General features: G+C 39.7%; 1 protein-coding gene across 1 annotated transcript in view; it reads left to right on the plus strand.

The window, feature by feature from the left end:
- The first annotated feature begins 881 nt into the window (after window positions 1-881).
- The window catches only part of vps37d (VPS37D subunit of ESCRT-I), a 50,763-nt gene continuing 31,002 nt past the window's right edge, over window positions 882-20,642 (plus strand). The window contains exons 1-2 of the mRNA XM_023263060.3: window positions 882-1,095; window positions 10,057-10,228. Of these exons, the coding sequence (XP_023118828.1) occupies window positions 973-1,095; window positions 10,057-10,228 (295 nt within the window). The 5' untranslated portion in view covers window positions 882-972. The remainder of the gene's footprint in view (window positions 1,096-10,056; window positions 10,229-20,642) is intronic.

Below are 20,642 nucleotides of genomic sequence, written 5' to 3' on the forward strand. Positions count from 1 at the left end.
TTTCATATCATGATGCTGCCACCACCGTGCTTCACGTCATGATGCTGCCACCACCGTGCTTCATATCATGATGCTGCCACCACCATGCTTCACATCATGATGCTGCCACCATCATGCTTCACATCATGATGCTGCCACCACCATGCTTCACGTCATGATGCTGCCACCACCATGCTTCACATCATGATGCTGCCACCATATATTCCCGGCAAACAGAAATTTCAGAGAACATTCCCTAAACATTTTACAAAAGTTGCAGTTTGCTGTGTCACATCCTAAGAAACAAAAATCCAGTATTGTTGGGACTCTGATAAGTACAGTTTATTATCATTATTCATTATTATGCTTGAGACACATTCACTGCACTCAGATGATTTCCATTTCACTAACTAGCACCAACTTGCTGCGCCTGGGTTGAATAAAAGGGCATGAATACTAATACAATCGCTTATATTAAGGTTTGCATTTTTAATTAATGTGTATTACTTTCTAGAAATTCTGTTTTCAGTTTGACATTTTTTGTGTAAATTATTCAAAACAAAAAAGAAATTGATTTGAGGTTGAAAAGCAACGAATGGTGAAAATTTCAAAGATGAATTAATCCTTCTTTTAGGTGTACATCCAGTGGGTTAGATTATTGGCCAATTTTTCAAAACGGGTATCAACCACAAAACCCCAATATCGTTCTGGCTTTGATAAACACAGTTTATTATCATTAATCAGTATTATACGTTTTTTGAACATATTAAGGTATAAGAAAATATTTCCTATCCTGATATTGCTATCCAGATCGTCAGAGCAGCGATGGGGGAATAAAAGAAGTGTTTTATTTTGAAGGCCGGAATTAGCAGAGACGGTGTAACGGCTAAATATTGACGCACATCGCAGCGCATTCCACTGTGAGCGAGATGTGACCGCTGTGTGGACTTTATGTCTCCGAACCTTTTCCAGCCGCGATTTTAAAGGAATAAAATGTCCAACTTGAAGGAGTCCAGCACTTGTCCGGACGGCTACCGGGCTCTGAGCACCGGCGAGCTGCGGGAGCTTTTACAAAACGACGACAAAATGGACCAAATCATTCGCCTCAATGAGAAGGTAGGTATCCTCCGTTTCCCTCCCGAGAACCAAAGTGCCGAGAGGAATTTGTCTCTTTTCTAGCTAAAACTGCTTCTTTGTCTCACTTAACGAGCGTTTTCGTGCTTTTTTACTGTTGCTGAAAACGAGCCGTGTTCGGTAGCCTCGTCTCATGTGCGGTGTGTAACGCAAATCCGCTTCCACTGCACGGCTCATCGATTGTCTGCGTGGCGAGCGGTCGGATTTCCAATTTCCACAAACCCCCTTCTCTCGGTAATTGCGCTGAATGATTAGTTGCTTAAACCCTGAATAATTCTCTCGTGTGCTCAGTAGAAGGGGTTATTTCAGCGGACTCTTGTGCGGGAAGCATCACATCGTGGTGTTGAAGCCACCAAACGCGCCGTTATGTAGTTCGCCGAACTGCCTTTTAAAAACCAGCCATTGTTGAGTTTCTTCATTCAGCCGAGGACCTGCAAACCAGACAGAAGATTACCGGAGAGAAAAATCTAATTTAAGACACTGTTATTAATTCGGCTTCACTTAAGCACAGACAATAACGTATATTTCATTAAAAATGTAACTTTTACAACTGCGCGTTGTCGTCTTCGCGCAACACGACCCTCTACTTCGCAATATTAGCTTATTTAAATAAAATACTATTTTCACTAAAACACGTTGCTTCTAGCGACCTTAAATTAACGCCGAATTAAGGAGTGTTCTCTGGTCTTTATAAAACATCCGAAGTCGGGTTGTTTAGTTTGAGGTGCTTTGCGTGTACACATGGCAAACAAAAATCGGCACATTTTTAAACGGTATTAAATGCGACCTGCTCTCCGTGTAAAAGTGGCACGTTTCAGGGCTACATTGGTGACCTTCCTGGCGTCAGGCGACACCACATCCCTCTCTGTGGTATTCCCACACATGCATGCAAACACACACCCCACAAACAGTCATGTTTCCATCTATTCAGAGGACCTTACACCCACTTACATGCATTTCCTGGAGACTCACCATAACCCAAACCCAAACTACTACTTGCTCAGCCCTCACCCTGAGCCTTGAACCAAGTCTGCATATCACACTTCCATGATTTATGTTATGGGGGGCTTGCTCTAACCCTAGATTTATGTCTCCACAACATTGCTAACACACTCATGGAGAAAAAGAAAGAGATAAAACTGGTTCCCAAACTTTTTCATGGGCCCCATTTAGATGAGGTTTGAAGAACTGAAAAGACTGTGTGTGGAGGATTCAGCCGGCTATAGATTGCATGACTTTCACAGCTATGGGTGGGGTGATGACAGCAGTGTGTGCAGTGAAACATAACCAGTGTGGATTAGTTCTTCTGGTGTATACATGTTCTCACTGCAGTTGTGCCAACATTCAGGACGTTAAATGCTTAACAAATGCTTCATAATGTTGCAAGAGTGTGCCTCATCTTGGTCAGTCAGTGTTATTAGGAAGGCAAGAGCTTACTGTCCTGTGATTGAGCTTAGGAACATTGAAAGACATGACTTTTTTTGCCCGGTTCTGGTTGAAGGATTTGACATTTAAAACCCGCTGCTGTGAATGAATTGAGCTGATGGAGCCAAGAGGTCATTCGGTCCTCCTCTGGGAGTCGAACAGAGTGACTCAGCTGCGACCCACAGAGCTCGGGGATGTCTTACTGAGTATTACCCCGAGCTGCCATTTATCTGTTATTAGCCAATAATGGTGAACTCGCGTCTGCAGAGGACATTTGGGCTGCTCCCGGTGTTGGAGCCAGAGATATAAAAACATGAACTGTACGTCGTCATGGATGCCTGCTGACATTTACATACAAACTGTGGGAGCAGCGAGCCTCATCAGTCTCATGTTAATGATGAATGTTATGTAATTGAAAGAGTGTAATCACAGATAATGATTCATAATCATGAATGCAGCAGCCAGCTTGGTGGTGCAGTAATCTTCTTATTCCCAGTTTTAACTGGCTGTACAACAAGTTATATGTCATCTTGTGATTTTTTTCTGTGTAACTGCATTACATGTTGTTGTAGTTTTGAAATCTGCAAATTGATTGCTAAATATCTTAATAGGTAGAAGATGTAGAAACCTACAGTAAAAGAGAAGCAGGAGAAGGACTTATGTCTTTCAATTCTAGGTTATTTAGTGTAAATTCAAAAGTTACATCAACAAGCTGAAATTTAAAGGGTATGGATGGTAATTTAGAAACAACAGATGTTTGTATGATGTGAATTTAAATGCGTTTGCAACAGAGTACATATTTGTCGTGAAAGAGCGTTCATTATTGATTAATCTGTCAACTATTTTGCAGATTTGTTGAATAATCTAGGTTAATAATTTCCCACCAAAACAGCAAAACGACCATTTCATTTTAAGTTCATTTTATTTTGAAAAACTGTATGAAGCACAGTACGAAAAGTAAACCAAAGTTTACATCTTCAGGTGCTAAACTGTGTAGTTAAAATGGAATCTCTAATATGGTAAAAATTAATAAAAAAGAGTCAGCGATGCACCTCTAAAAGAAGTTTCTGTTAAACTCCTCCACGAAGTGAAAAGTTCATTCCGTTCTTAAACAAAATGCAACACAGTAGACATTTTACAAGGACAGAGCAGCTAAAGCAGCTCTTTTTCTCCTCATTGTGCAGCTGTCTTGTCTTTTGTATTAGCTGCAAACAACCCTGCACAATTGTGGTCGTTTACTCATATGGTGAGTTTGTTGGAAGACCTTGCAATATTAAAGTTTGATGTTTAATGGTGCAGATTTACAGCTTGGAAATGACTGGTGGATAGCATGATGTCTTAGTGGCTGCGTTTCAGTCACGGCTTCGTACTTCTTCTGGTGTCTGACAACAGAAAAAGAAAAATATGTCAATGAGAACAGCTTTATTGGAAGTTTGGCTGAAATACAATACAGTATATGTGAGCACAGAGAGCAGGAGAGACGTAAACAGATGGAAAACGCTTCTATGTTCTGCAAATGAAACTACAAACCATCTTTTTGTTCTATGATAATTCAGATTGCTCCTATACTGTTTAAGCCTTGGGTTTTTAGAAACTTTGGAACCAAAAACAATGCAATGTGATGATGCATCTGGTGATACAGAAGAAAAAGCATTTGTATTAAAGAATTAAAGCCTTTTAGAAAAAGATTTTAAAACTATATGTCAGTTCAACATATTGATGTCGATACATTTTCACTGTTAGCATAATTGATGCCAATTAATGGCAGCAATATGAAACTGAACGTTACATTGATTATTCAGTCAGATGTGTAGCTTTTTTTTGCTTTCTTCATGTGTTAGATCTGAATTTTAGTACATATTTTGTGTTTTAATGCTTTTGTGTTAAGGCACACTAACCCTGTTTCATTATTATTATAAAAATATTGATCAGAGACCCTTTAGGTCTTCTCAAATCGTGGAGGAAGTTACCAAACCGGCCTCCGCTGGAGACTTGCAGCACAGCCCTTCATTTCTGGCAGTGTAGCTCATACTTGGTGTTACATGAAGGATTCTCTTTCATGGAAAAGACTTTCAGGCCGTCAATTTCATCTGAGACTGACTGTTAAATTGATGGCTTCAGACTGCAAAAGCCTCATTAGGCCTGAGCCTCATTTGAGATAAAAGAGAAACACCTATTTAGTCCATTTCATGTGGCCAGACACGTTGAACCGCAGAAGACAACAGCGCTGCTTCTCATCAATTCCGGTGCAGAACTCCTGACTTGTAAGTGCTCCCCAAGTGCCATTTGTCAGGGGTGGTAAACACTGTCAGCCTTGCTTTGCAGTCCGTGCATCAAAATACAGAAAACACTCCTTCCCTAAAGACTGCAGCAGTTGCTTGATAAATGGGGCGAACTAGTCGAGGCAGGAAATGGAGTGTCCGTTTTGAATCCTGTTTAAGGAAAACTGAACGGATGATTTGGCTGCAAGTGCTTTCGTTTTCCTCAGAATAAACAGCAGATCTGTGGTATCTTTTTCTATGCTAAGACAGGCCGTCTGTTAACTCCAGGGCACATTCTGCAAATTCCTCTAAACTTGGGACTCTACATCCTTTGGATGACCCGTAAAATGTGAGACAGATGCACCGTACAACACTGGGCTCAATGAAATGGCCTTCAGGCCCAAAGTGACTGTTGAAAGAGAGCAATTGAGCACGAAAAGTATCCGTCTGGGCAGAATCGCAGGAATGCTGAGACTGGTGGAATAGTAAAACAGGGTTCAGAATTTTTTTATATTTGTCAAGCTGATAAAGTGGCTTTTGTGTCCATGTTTCAGGCACCAGTCATTAATGCTGCGACTGTATTGTTTGGTGAGACTTAAAGGGAGTGGCATCCATTTTAATAATTCATGGTTTTCTTTTGGTCTGGTGACAGCGTGACATTCCCCACCCTGTCTTCAATATCTCAATCCCTCAACAGCATGATGACTGCATTCAACAGCGTGTTGCAGTACTGTCACCTTTTTACACTGTTGCTGCTATTTACAGCTATTCTTTTTATTCTTCTTTCTATGCCGCATTCACTGTATTTCTTTTCCGTGGCATCTAGGATTGAAATTGCATGAGGAAAAGATTTAAAAGAAAATCCAAGGACACATTTCCTGTAATACATAAGACAGTTCTATACATTTATAGTTATTTTCTTATTTTTGAATGCAAGAAAAAATGGTCTCTGGGGAAATATCAGAAACTTTTTATTGCTACACCTCTTAATGTCTGTCTGACTGTTTGATTGAAGGCTTTTCAAGTTCTGGTGCAGTTGCAGAAACACAAATTAGACAAACTTGTGCTAATGCTTAAAGCCTAACCAATAGATATTGGCCTTTCTTTTACTGACTGTAGTACAAATGAAGATTGCAGTTGTTTGCAATGCTTCAAGCACTGCCTGCAGCACATGTAGCAAAACATGTAGTGGTGTGGAGTCAAGCTTGATCTTGGTAAGATGCTCACTAATAAATAAATTTGTGGACAGGTAATAAACAATGACCCCATTATTTTAGAAACAGTATCATCCCGGAGTTTGTCCAGCAGAGCAGCTCAGACTTCATTGTTTCCTGTACTCTGAGCACTTTCTGCAGCACATGTAGCAAAGCATGTTGGGGTGTGGAGTCTAGCTTAGTCTTGGTAAGATGCTGACTAATTTTAAAATAAATTGGTGGACAGGTAATAAACAATGACCTCATTATTTGAGATAGTGTCATCATTGAGTTTGCCCATCAGAGCAGCTCAAACTTAATTGTTTCCAGTATTCTGAGCACTGTCTGCACTTTGCAGCACGTGTAGCAGGAGATATAGTGATGTGGAGTCAAGCTTTTCTTTACTACACACAAACATTACTAGAAAATTAATAAACAATGACCCCATTATTTTAGAAATGGCATCATCGTTTAATTTGTCTAGCAGAGTCTCCATGGTTTATAGTGTTCTGAACACTGCAGCACATGTAGCAGAGCATGTTGGGGTGTGGAGTCTAGCTTAGTCATGGTAAGATGCTGACTAATTTTAAAATAAATTGGTGGACAGGTAATAAACAATGACCTCATTATTTTAGATAGTGTCATCATTGAGTTTGCCCATCAGAGCAGCTCAAACTTAATTGTTTCCAGTATTCTGAGCACTGTCTGCACTTTGCAGCACGTGTAGCAGGAGATATAGTGATGTGGAGTCAAGCTTTTCTTTACTACACACAAACATTACTAGAAAATTAATAAACAATGACCCCATTATTTTAGAAATGGCATCATCGTTTAATTTGTCTAGCAGAGTCTCCATGGTTTATAGTGTTCTGAACACTGCAGCACATGTAGCAGAGCATGTGGTGGTGTGGAGTATAGTGACGTCTCCATGATAAGTTGCTAATTCGTTTTGGAAATACATTGCTGGATATTTCATGAACAGTGATCCCATTATTTGAGAAACAGTGTCATCACAGAGCTTGTCCAGCAAAGTCTTCATTGTTTATAGTATTCTGAGCGCTATCTTTAGCACATGTAGCAGAGTATGTGGTTGTGCAGAGTTGAGTGCCGTTTTTGTGATAAATTGCTTACTCATTTTCAAAATACATGGCTGGACATTAAATAAACAATAAGCCCATAATTTGAGAAACAGTGTCATTACAGAGGTTGTCCAGCAGAGTCTCCATTGTTGACCATATTGTGAGCGCTATCTTTAGCACATGTAGCGGAGCATGTGGTGGTGTGGAGTCAAGTGTCGTCTCCATGAAAAATTAGTATAAACTAGTTTTTGAAATACATGGCTGAACAGTCAATAAACAATGAATCCCTTTATTTGAGAAAGTGTGTCCTCCTAGACTTTGTCCAGCAGAGCAGCTCAGGTTACAATACTCTGAGTATTGTCTGCAGTACATGTACCAGAGCAGGAAGTGGTGTGGAGTTGTGTGTTGTCTTCTTGAGTAGCTTACTTGTTTTTGAAATACTTTCCTGAGAAGTTAAGAAACAATGACCCTGTCATTTTCTTTTTTCATTGTAACTCGTAACATATGCAAATGATATTTTATATACAATAATTGTTGTTTATTTGATTCATGAATATAATTTCTCCCAAAGATTAGTACTGGTCCCAAAAATCAAGGGCTCTCTGAATAGTTATTGCTTGCAAGTCACTGAAAGACGGTGTTTTGTTGGTAGAGATGGGCCGGTTTGAAATGGATACCAGTTCCAAACTGGTCAGACTGTAATGCTAATAAGCTCCTGCAGCAGACGGTGCATCCATCAGTATTTGCAAGTCACTCATTTGTTAGTTTTTCAGTTAATCTTTTTTTTTTTTTTTTTTTTTTTTTAGCCTGCCTTCTGTTATATTATCTCTTTGCCTGCAGGTAGCTGTTGAATGAAGGTGATGCCCTCCTTTGGTTGTGTTTTCATCATGTGGAGTGTGCATCATGGACAGGTTGGACTGCTCTGTGAAGTGGCCTGAAACTGTAGCGGAGCAAATAAACACAGCTAATGAGAGTGCAGGTGAAACAGTTATTAACACAGCTGTGTGGAACAGCGGTGGCATGTCACCCTTAATGAGACAATGTGCCACATTATTGCAGATTTTCCACTTGCCAGCCAATTCCCCTCGGCTAATTCAGGTTGGCAAGCAGGTCCAATGCAGTGAATAGTACCAGGAGTCAACCTGAAGTCAAGGTAACGCAAGTTTCAAGAACAACTCCACAGTTCAAAGCTTTAGAAAATAACACATTTCAGTTTAAATCAAATCTTTAGGGATTAAGTTAACATCTTCATTCTGTCAAAGTCTCTGTTCTTAAATGTCATACATTTTCAAATGCTTCCTTACCTTTGATGTTTTACCTGTTTTTGAAGAAGCTATCTGTCAAAGCCTTTGTACGCCACTGGTGTCACACCTCACACGCTGAATTTCCTGTTTTTGTGTCAGTTTGCAGAATGCTGCAGTAAATTTATGTCTCATTTATCACGAGTGTGCCTAGTTTTGCATTTTATTGTATTGATAAGAGCACATATACTGTAAATATTAAGGCTACGAGGCAGTTGCATTATTAAGAAAATCCTAATTATACACATCCCTGTTTGTGAGCAGGGGTGTTGAAGAGTAAAGACCAATATCACAACTGATAGATGCTGACAATGTGCTGCGGCTGGGCGGCTACTTATCTATCTAATATGCAAACTGACATTGGCAGTGCAGTTTTCTTCATTTGGGAGTAAAACCACTTGATGTGTTCGTCACTTACAAGCTAATGTAGCAAGTTGTGTCAGAGACTGTATCATCTTATCATCTGTTTGGGTTCTGTTGGAGTCAGTTTGACTGTGGAGGACAACCAGTGCAAATGTCAGCACTGGGTTCGTTAGGATGTGAGAGAAGAATATCACTTATCACCTCCTCCACTCCCTCAGCAGACACTCCTGAGGTGCCCCTGAGCAGGTCGGTTAACTTCAGGTGATTCTGCATTCTGTGCAGTTTCCATTTGCCAGCAGTAGAAGACAAGGCAGGCCACGTACAACAGTGATTGTATCAGGCAGCTCCTGGTAGCTTTGAAATACACAGAGAACTACCACATTTCACTGATTCGGCCGTATGAAGTCGTGCCGCTGTAGTGGCTCTAACTCTGAGGACCACCGGGTCTTGCCTCTCAGCAATTTACAGCAAGATGTCATCATACGTTTCCCCTTTAACTGCAGGGAAAATGAGCTTTCACAGGACATCGTCTCTCAAGCAGAAATGCTCTCCGACTGCTCAACAGCATGAACACAGCCACTGAATGCACCACGCTAGGTAACATGGTGACTCGGAAACCACACAACAGCCTTGCAACACACGTGCTTTGGTAAAATAGTCTTTTAATCAACAGATTTTGAAAATAATGCCACGAATTGTCTTTATTGGTCAATACTTTTCTATACAAAGTGCAGTAAAAAGAAAAAAGCCCAAATCAAATCAGTATCTGCTTCTAAAATGTACACTACCTCCACCTACCGCAGGTAAGGGGTTGTTGTCATGCCACGGGATAACCATGGGACAAGTCAGATGCCTTCCTGATGGCGTTGCTTGATGGATAAGAGTCTAAATCTAGATAAGAATCTCTGTTATTTTTTTAGTTAATTATTTCTCGATAAAAATGTCTCAGTTTCTCCCAGCTCAAGGTGACGTCTTTAACTGTCTCTAAGCGACACTGCAAAGCCGAGGATACACATTTTGCACTGACATAAAGTAAAGAAATCTTTGCATTTCAGAGGCTGGAGGGAGAGAATGATTATCTTAACAGTCACAAATTCATTTCCCCTTTTGCAGCTGGGTGCACAAATGAAAGTCTCTCCCTGGTAGACATGAATGTTACAAGAATTTATGATGTCCTGTGCATAATTTAATGCAGCAACATACAGATTGCTGTGCAGCTGTTCTACATGCATGATAGATAGTCGTCACGTGAGTCTGTGAGGCTTTGTCATGCTGTTAAAGAACAGCTGATTTGAAATGATTTTGCTTTTTGTTTGTTCAGTTCCAGGAGCTTCAAGTGGACAGGGAGACGTTGCTGACCACCAACCGGAGCGTGGCCGAAGAGAGCCTCGCCCGGCGACCCCGCCTTAATAACGGCAAACTCCAACTGGCAGAGAAATACCGGGAACTGTCCAACCTGGCAACCACATGCTGGGAAAAACAGAGTCAGCTTGGTGAGTTTACCCCTACCACTGAGGAGACAAAGAGAGAGGGGAAGGGGGGACTGGGTCTGGTTTCATATGGATGGGATGCCAGTGGACGATCACTGTCAAGACATAAGTCAAGAGAAGTGTGGTTTCGATGACAGGGTCACTGGTTCAGATTCCAGGACTGAATGGATAAATATGGCCTTCCTAAGTGAAAGTGAAGCACTGAAAGGGAAGGAATTTTTCATTTGCTGATCATAGGGCCTCTTTGTGTTTGACCTTAAGCAGCTCACTATCACAGCAGCCCTCATATACTTAGATGAGTGCAGAGATTTCATAAGGCTTTATGCAGACTCGAATAAAAACAACCAAAAACCCAAGAAAAGCCTACATCCTAACCACTGAAGGTTAAAACTAATTACACATGATATCCCACAGTGGCTCCTCATTGTCTTCCCTTGTAATTGCAGCAGCACACACAGCTTCTCTCCGCACTGGAGACATAGAAAGCGAACCTGAGTTTAAATCACATTTGACTCACTGTGACACTCTCGCTGGTTCAGAGAATAAGAGAAGTTTCACATCAGAGTGCAGAGAAAGCGTCAGAGTGTCGGACAGACGAGCCTTCAACAGCGAGACGAGCCTTCAACAGCTCGGCAAAAGCCTCAGCATGACTGGAGCTTGGTCATGGGAACGAAATGGAGCATATCAAATGCCAGCAGGAAGCTTGCAGCAGTTGTCAAGGAATTTGCGGGGTGAAAGGGGCCTTGTCTTTGTTTAGGAAAGTTATGCTTTTGACGGGGCAGCGATAGGGCAGCACCAGAGGATGTCTTCTAAGCCCTGGTCCTAAATTTTAAGCCTCATGAGCAAGCTGCAGAAATTCCTCTACAGTGGAAGCCAAACCAAGAACAGGTGATAAAATAAATCCCGCTGCATTCATTTCCATAGGTAATGTCAACCGCTGCTTATTTCTAAGTCCATGCGTAGGCTTGTATGGATCAGGCCCAGAGCTTGTTTTACCATAATGAAAAGGAATTGCCAGATTTCTGCCTCAGCTGCCGGCCAGTGATGGAAGTTGGGTGGAATGTTAAACTTCCTGTCGATGTGTGCGCAATACGCAGATGCTATCCCACCTCCCCAGCAGAGCAGGATGGGCGGAGTCCGTCCTTCCCCTGCAAAACATCTGATTCTCATTTGGTGCAACAAGGGAGAGAAAGATGAATGAGGAGGCTTTACTTGAGGCGAGTAATCGCAGCAGAGACAAACTGTGGAGTGGATCAAGGCGGACAGCTGTATTGTTTAATACATCCTGCTGTTTGGTGGAGCTGATCTGTGGCCAGGGAAAGCTCGCCAAGTAGCCATGGTCGTGGTCCCCAGGTGGAGCTGAAACCTTGGAGTGTTCCTGCTCTGGACAGTTTCACACAAATATTATTGGCATCTGTTTCCCCTCTGCTTTCTTAGTGACTTTCAGGCTTTTGTGTATGTGTAGTAGGGGTATAGCTGTACACAAGATTCAAAGTTCTGTGTGCGCATTGTGTCATGGTTCAGTGCGTTTTCAGCTCAACAGAGAGGACAAAGTAAGTGTAGCTGTTAAGACATACAAATGCTGCATACTGTCAATAAGAAAAGATTCAATAAAATACAAAAAAGTGAAGTGAAAAGATAAGTGAAACCTTCACAATTAACCTAAATTAGGTATTAAAGCCAGTAGTGCAGTTTCAGGTTAAAAGAAAAAGTTATGATATCCTTTTGTTTTTTTATCAACACTGTGGGCATCTTGTTTGAAAACTTCATTAGAATTGTCACTGGACAAAACTGACTAAAGGCTTTTTTTTTTAAATAATAAAAACAACATTCTTTTTATTGTTTTCACAACATAACAAAGAAATACAATTACATGTAGTGAACAAACATGTCAACCCTCCCACCCCCGACTCTCCAAATGATTCCATTTCTCGGTTGGGGATCAGGTTTGTGAGTTACAGTCCTTTTTAGTTGTGAAAGAAGCATATTTCTACCCTGTTGGTTACTGTGGAGGGCCACTGTTTACATGCCCCCGGGTTCTTCCATCACACATGACAAATCTGTTCTTGAAACATAGTAAATGAAAGGATCCCATATCTGATGAAAATTATGTTGTTGGTATTTTATTGTACAGGTAATTTTCTCTCAGGGGAGAGTTGAAAATAACTCGGGTAACCACCTGCTTACTCTTGGTCTTCTGATGTTTTTCCATGAGAGGGTTACTGCTCTCTTTGCCATTAATATGCTTAAATCTACAAATATTTGTTGATTCTTTTTAATCTCCAAACTATCTGGCTATAAACCTAATATAAATAGCTGTGGGACTAAGGGTACTTGAATCTGTAAAATATTTTGAATACGTTGTTTCACTTCTTACCACATTTTTTGTATTTCCATACATTGCCAAATACAGTGGAAAAATGTACCCATTTCTTTCTCACAGTTAACAAAAATGCCAGGTATAGTGCTATTATATCTGTTAGGTTTTTTTCTGGAGGCTTTTTGTTTACATTCAGTGTGAACTCCACAGTGGGTTGATTCTTACAGTGTGAGTTGCAGATTCTACCTGCACAGGAACACCAATTAAAACTCAAACTCACTGTGTAGCGTGAGTCAACACATCGTACATGTTTAATGCAACTGTCAGTGTCTGCTCAGCTGTTAAGGCTAACCCTGCTAGCTCGCTGTATCGTGCTGGTGCACTGCCAATATGTTCCAGGTGGAACTCAAGCTGGAAAATGTTTGTTCCTGTAGATATAAACAGACTCCTGACAGCAACTGTTTGGATCACAGAAGGTGCAGAACTGAGGGAATGTTGTGCAAAACCAGACGTCAAATGGTTCAGGATGAATACATCCTTATCACATAGGTTAGCATCTTCATTTAAAGCAACCCAGTCACCTCAAAGTTATAACTATTTAGAAATAAATATGGTCAAATGTTTGAATAGAAAAGTCATTGCTACATTTCTGCAGCACCTGCAGTTATATAGAACAGACGAGAGTGGATGGTGCAGCAGGTAAAGATTATTTTCCATCTATTGATTAGTTGCTTGGGCTAGAAGGTTTCAGAAAATGGTGAAAAATGTTCCTAAAGACCAAGATGTTGTCCTCAAATGTCTTTTGTCCACAACCTAAAGATATTCAGTTTACTGTCATAGAAGAGTAAAAGAAAGTAAAAAAAAAAATTAACATTTGAAATGCCTGAATCAGAGAATTTTTTTAAAAAATGCTCAAACTGATTGATTATTAAAGTAGTTGGTGACAACTAATCAATCAATCAGTTAATCATTGCAGCTCTGGTCAATTCACAAATCCTGTGACTCTGACACCAAACACTGAGATTTGCATCCTGAATTTCATTGTAAACCACTTAAGGGTTGGGGAAATTAAACCATAGTTTCCTTTAAATTTCAATAAAATGAATACTTTGTGCCTTGTGCTTCAAGTTAACGTTGTTTTTTGTTATACATAATAACAAACCAGGTGCCTAAAGATAACCATATAAATGTTAATGAAAACGGTTTTCTGATACATAAACATTTTGCAGCTTTTTAGACCGAAACTGCAGTGATGTTGAAGATAGTTCAGGCGACATGTTAATCTCAAAACATAATTGTTTTTGCCATTTAGAAGAATATAAATGTCACTTTCAGCAGACAGTCTTGTTTAATGGAAAATAAGCTCATGCTGTTCTAATAATAAACATCCTTTTTTTTTTCTTGAGGTCTGTTGTTCCTTATTTGACGGGCCAGGTGTTGACAGCATCCTGAGATATTTTTGGCTCAGCTACAGTGCTATTTAAAACATCAGCATACACTGTCAAACATAGTGTCAGTATCCATGAATCAAAGCACCATAGCCTCTTTCAGGAATTTGCACTTTACAGTTTGAAACTCATGTTTAATTTATCTAAAAACATGTATAGAAATAGAACATATTACAAGTGACGGCAGCTCCAGTTGCTAATGAAGCACGTCGGCTACAACTTACAGTAAGTGTTAGTCAGAGACACATCCACAATAACAGTCTCACATCTGTGTTAACAAAATAAGTGGCTTGTTTGCTGTATTTATATGCCCGTGTGGCCACTTTTAATTCCTCAGGGGGTGTTGGAAAGCGTTCGTGGGACTCTTTGTGAACTCACTACTGAAGCAGATGTAGTCCAGCTGAGGTAAACTAATCAGTCGATGAACCTCGTCCCTGAACAGCAGTTATCCAATCGTAGCCTCAGAGCTAAAACTAAGCACAGCAGACCAGTTAAACTTCACGTTGAAGTGGTGCAAAGGGTTTGGATGGGAGTTTCAGAACTAAAAATACAAGCAAAAGTACACTACCATTCAAAAGTTCTCGGTCACTTTGAAATGTCCTTTTTTTTGAATGAGAAGCAGTTTTTCTCAGTGAAGATAACATTAAATTAATCGGAAGTACAGTCTAGATATTGTAAATGTGGTAAATGACTATTCTAGCTGGAAACGGCTGATTTTTAATGGAATATCTCCATAGAGGTACAGAGGAACATTTCCAGCAACCATCACTCCTGTGTTCTAATGCTACATTGTGTTAGCTAATGGTGTTGAAAGGCTAGTTGATGATGAGAAAACCTTTGTGCAATTTTGTTAACACATAAATAAAAGTGAGAGTTTTCATGGAAAACATGAAATTGTCTGGGTGACCCCAAACTTTTGAACGGTGGTGTATGTTTATCTGCTGTAAAATGAAGTCACAAGTCATACTGAAAATAAGCTGCGTTCATGGCTAAAACATCCACTGTGTAGTATTTCCCTGTTGGTGTCAGTCCTGAGGGGTTTAACTCCCTAAGTACAATGAGATTAATGGGTCAGTGAGATATGTTGAGCCTAAAGCTAGAGTTTACATGTCACGAAGATGGTTCTCTTTCAGCCTGGCTAGATCACTGTGGCAACTCATGCTGCACAACTAACCAGTTTGGGATTTAAATTGGCTGTAAAAAGCGCTGCTTTTCACCGTTCTCTATGACTGATACAGATTAAAACTCGAGCTGTACATTAATTAATACCAGCCAACAAAGCCGCGCATTTACAGTCGGCAAACTGTAGGCATGCTGTTGCCATAGTAACCCACATGCGTTTGACTGGTGATGCGGAAAATGCATAATAATGTTTTTATGCTTGGCCCTGATTTGCTGCCAAGTTTGTTCATGTTGCAGCAAATAGATGACAGTTTAGAAATCAGATTATTCGTATTCATCACAGAGAATAATGAACAAAAATGAATTTCACTTGATTTGCCCACGTACCTTTCATTATGGCTTCAGTGTCAGTGTAAATGCACGTGTTGGGTGCCATGTTTAAATGTATGAAGGTTCAGAGCTCAAATGTGCAGCTGTTACATTAAATATATATGTGGCTGCATTGAGAGTGAACTGAGGAGTAAAATAAATATTTATTAATGATGAACAGTTTTCTACTTACACCAATGAAGTTTTTATATTCCTAGCTTTCCATTATATTGACACAATCGTGTCATTTTGTGTAGGAAAAGAGTCAAATTATAAGTCAAACGTACTTTTATCGGCACACTCATGAGAAAAAACCTGAATTGATGAAGAAAGTTGACAACCATTGTCCTGATACCTGTCATCTCTTGGGGTTAATTGGAGTTTTAAGTTTTGTAGAGTAAGTTAACACAAAGAAAGCTTGGTTGTGTTAAACATATTTCTTAGTGCACCCCGCTGGATAATTCTATATCAGTTTCGTTTAACATTATCAGATCTGTCCTGCTCTGTTGGAACTATGTAAATTTACTATTGAGCAGCTCCTAGTGTTACCTGGGATAGCGCTGTGTTTGCCAAACAAATTGGTCGTTTTCCTAAAAAAAACATATCTGCAAGTATTTAAAATTATTATGTCACAGTGAAACAACATTCTGATCTCACAGCTCCAAATAGTTCTACAGTTTAATACAAGAACAATGCAGTTTATTTTAAGTCCTTGTGTTTTCTGCATGTGTGTTCAACGTGTATCAAGGCTGATGTTGGTCTACGACACATTAGCATCAGTATGTTGTCATGATTACATTCATGTAGCGTCCACTTTCTAATTAATTCACCTTTTTATTTATGTATTTTTGGTATTTTGCCTTATTTGGTAGTGGAAGTGTAGACAGAACGGGGATTTTGCCTAGTACAGAAGTAGACATTTCAGTCATTGACCGTTAAGTCATGACTTTGAATTAATTAATCTTTTTGTGTATTTTAAAATGAGTATGTAAATAGTAGGTTAACCAGCTGAATAGGCACAATCGATAAAATCTGCATGTGAAATTTGTCCTTTCTGTTTCCCAACTATAACAGCTGGAGATACAAGAGTGAATCCACTTATTTGCCAACTATTTTGATAACTGATAACCGATTTGAGTGCTTTTTTTCTTTCTTTTTTTTTAGGAAGAAAATTCAAAATTCCATGATTTGAGCTTTTTATTTTTTAATATTTTCTGATGTCTTTACTCTTCTATGACAGTAAACTGAATATTTTTGGGGTTTTGATAGGTTCTGGGAAAAACTGCTATTTATCACCATTTTCTGACATTTTATAGACCAAACAACTAATCGGCTAATGCAGAAAATAATGGACATATTAGTCAACAATGAAAGTAATCGTTAGTTGCAGCCTTAGAGCCAAAATTTGTAAGAATTATGACTGCAAATCTGCCATTGTTGCCATTGTATCCCCTAAACTCAATATACAATTGATTGATTTGAAGATGAGAAATTACAGTGAAAATTTCAATTCTTGAGAATTTATTAAATTTCAGTGTGAAAATTACTCATTATTACTGTTATCAAAAATTCTGGAAAATCTGATGTGGTAGATATGTATGATTGTATGATTGATATGTATGATTTGAGATTGGATGACCCACATAATAATATAATGTATAATATAATAATAACTGCAAGATGGCAAGTAAAACTAGATGTATTCTTCACTAAATGGTTCCCAGTAATTTCAGATTTTTTCAGTTGATGTGATCTGAGATGGAGCGAGACAACTCATACAGAATTTTTTTCTCCTTAAATGTGAATACTCCATGTTATTTCTTTAAAAATACATATTTATGTGTTCTCTCTGTGTTCATGGACGAATGTCACTGTTCATCTGTGTTTTCTGAGAGTGAACTATTTATGGACATTGTGAAGATGCAGAAATCCATGAACTGCCCCCTTAAGGCATTTATCCTGCATTGTGTCTTTGAACATGTGACTGTACTACATGATCGCACTTGATAAAAGGACACAAAAAGAAGTTAAAAAAATGTAATAGAATAGAACCACCTCATGTTTGCCTGCTGGCAGCAGTTTAGTCGGTAGACTGTGGCGGATCATTTAATGCCATTGAATGTTTTCAGCTGTTTGATGCAGTTTATGACCAGACGGCCCTTTTTGTCCGTTACTTCTTTTGTCTGCTGTAATCCATGTGCAACTCCATGCAAAAGAACATGAAAGTGCAGAATTTAAGTTCCCGTGACAACACAAATAATAAAAAGATATCCAGTTAAATCTTTACAGACTGACCACGCGGTAAATTCTCTTCACACCCACGACTTCAGGATAAACAGAGGTCAGACTGGCAGGACTGTACTTGTTATGTCTTATTTTCTTTCTTGTTCTTGTGATGTTGGGTGTGGTCATAAAAATGGGATTATGAGCTTGTTTGTTGCTATCGCAGCGGATCTGAGTGAATGGAAGCTGTGAGACGAAGCTTTTATGTTCACTTCCTTTGAGAACCCAGCGTCTATCCAGCACCTCCGCCACTGGAGAACAAAGTGCATGTGGTGTCTGGTAACCAAGGCCTTTTGTTTTTTTGGGACTTTCCATATTCAGATTTGAATAAAAGGATTATGCCCTTTGACTTAAAGTCAACAATCCACTTGTGGGTTTGACGGATGTAGAGAAGATGTGAACGTTCCTGCGTGTTTCTCAGTGTGCGATAGGAACTTTGTGTGATGTGGATTTTAGGCATTTATGAGGCGTTTTGCTGTCAGGTCACATTCGCTTTTTGAATCCGAGAGCTCACTCAGCGTCTGATACATATTTTAGGGATTCAGAGTGATAGAAGTGGTGTCAGAGGATACACAGAGCAAGATGTTGGGGGCGTTACTCACAGTTGGTAGCAGTTAGATAAGTCTGTCAAACGGTACGCAGGGGAAGGGTCTCCATCAATCACCACAGAGATTCTTTAGGATTAGTTCTGTGTGAGGGTTTACGGCTTTTTGGTGTGTTTTTGTTTTTGCTAGTGGGGCGACTCTGTGGTGGGTTGTGTGACCACTTTTGGTTCTTCAAGGGCTTCGTCTTTCCATCAGGAGAAACTGTACTGACTTGGTGTTTTTTGTTATCTACTACTGTCAAATTTTACTTTGTCACATGTAAAGTAGGGTAAATCTGTGCCAACTAGGACAGAATTCTGGAATTATGTTGCCTCACCATCTCTCATTTTGTTCAGACTTGACATACAGGGGATCCTCAACTTGTGTTGGAATTCCGTTCCTACGGATTGACGCAAGTCAATTTTCGCCGTAAATTGGAACTCCTTTGAAAATGTAAACAAAGCTTTTAATTGCATCACGTTATGGTGAAAAGGTAAACACAGCCATTATGTGCATCACGATATTGATCAGTTCTTTGGAAAAGTCATGATTACCAATGACTTTCATGCATGTATGAGTCAGTTTCCAAGAAGATAACAGAATATGTTGCAATGTTTTTACAACTTGAGCGTTTTCATTTCTAGTTTCACTTCCATGGTAGATGGCTTTCCTTGTCTTCGAAGCACTGCCATCAGAAGGGTTTGACTTGCGCTTGGGAACCACAATGATGGGCAAAAAGTTAGCGATTGTAGCACAAGCCAAGGTGGCGTACAACCGGCAAATGTAAACAAAGCCATCTTATGTCACCATGTGACAATGTAGTCATCCGCTCGCCGTATGACAACGTATTCGTCCGCTCCGCTCATCAAGTAGTTCCATGTAACTAGTTCCAACGTAACAACGAAATGCCATACATTGGAAACCGAAGCCCCGCCCGTAAGTGGTTCTGACGTAATGACGAAATGCCATAGGTCGAGGACGTCGTAAACCGAGGACCCCCTGTAATTGATATTTTATTTTGTAATCTTGGACACAACTTAATTTTTTGGGTCCCAAATAACGATTGAACAAAATCTGACATTGTGAAGAAACTCTGCTATCTTAACTGACACAACTATGCCTGCAAAAATGTTTTTTTTTTTTAACCTTTTTTCACATACAACTTGTACAGTCATAGTCACAATTTTGCTTGCTGTATTTTCCCATTTCTTCATCTGTATCTGCATGGTTTAAAGGCATTTAACAAAGTAAGATTAACAGGCTGTGCTTGAGCTTGAAGTGTTGATTTGTCACAGTTAAAATAAAACAAATGGGAAATGAAAAAATGAGAAATACAAGCAAAAGCCTACTGTGGAGTGAGAGTCTGTATTTGCACAGAAAATGTAGAAAAATATAGATACATGATTAAAAATGTGTAAAGTAATTAAGATCATTTCAGTGTATTAGTATGACTCTCATGCAGCTTCACACTGAGCTGCTTGTCATGATGAGAATATTGTAATAGCTGGTATTGGTAAAGTGTTTCTGACAGCTCCCGCATATTTATGTAGTTTATTTGTCTGCATGGTTGTCTGTTTATTTTTTCTTTTCTTTTCATGTGGCTGTAAGTAATTACTTGCAAGCGTTGCTATATTTAAAGCTGGTTCTATCCATCTGCTTTATTATGAAAAAATGTGTGATCTATACCAGTAAAAAAAAAACAAAAAAACAAGTTAATCACAAAAATGGGACCTAAAAAGACTTCTTAATGGGGAAAAATTGGTGAAGTCCTTGAAATAGATTGAACATGAAGCTGTGAGATGACTTCTTCCACTTGTAGAAACATGTCTCAGAGCCAGTTTTAATCCCGTGAGCTCCGCTGACCATGACCGTCAGGCTGCAGGAAGATTGTCAACCCGCAGACAGTCGAAGGAAAAACGATGTCATGGTGCTGATCTCCCCTTGATTGACAGGCCACACCACAGCTATAAGTGCTATAACAGAAAAGATGGTGGGGAAAAAAACAGGGTCTTTATTTTCCATTTCAACTCCTCTCAGAGGAACGTGGCATTCAGCAAAGTGTTACTTTCAGTTTGCAGCATTTTACGAGAAGCCGTGAAGCCGTAATCACACTTGTGCTGGATCTAACAGAGAGCCTCTCAGGTTGCCATGCTTTGTTGTGCTACAGAGGACAAACATGAGGCCGAAGTGCTGCAGGGGTGTAATTCACTGCTGACTTGCTGGCTAATTTTCAAGCCTCGGATACATCCATGTCCTGCAAGGCCCCATCTGTATGAGCGTGACCTATTTGT

The sequence above is a fragment of the Amphiprion ocellaris genome, chromosome 14 (assembly GCF_022539595.1).
Source record: "Amphiprion ocellaris isolate individual 3 ecotype Okinawa chromosome 14, ASM2253959v1, whole genome shotgun sequence".
In the NCBI taxonomy this organism is placed as follows: Eukaryota; Metazoa; Chordata; class Actinopteri; family Pomacentridae; genus Amphiprion; species Amphiprion ocellaris.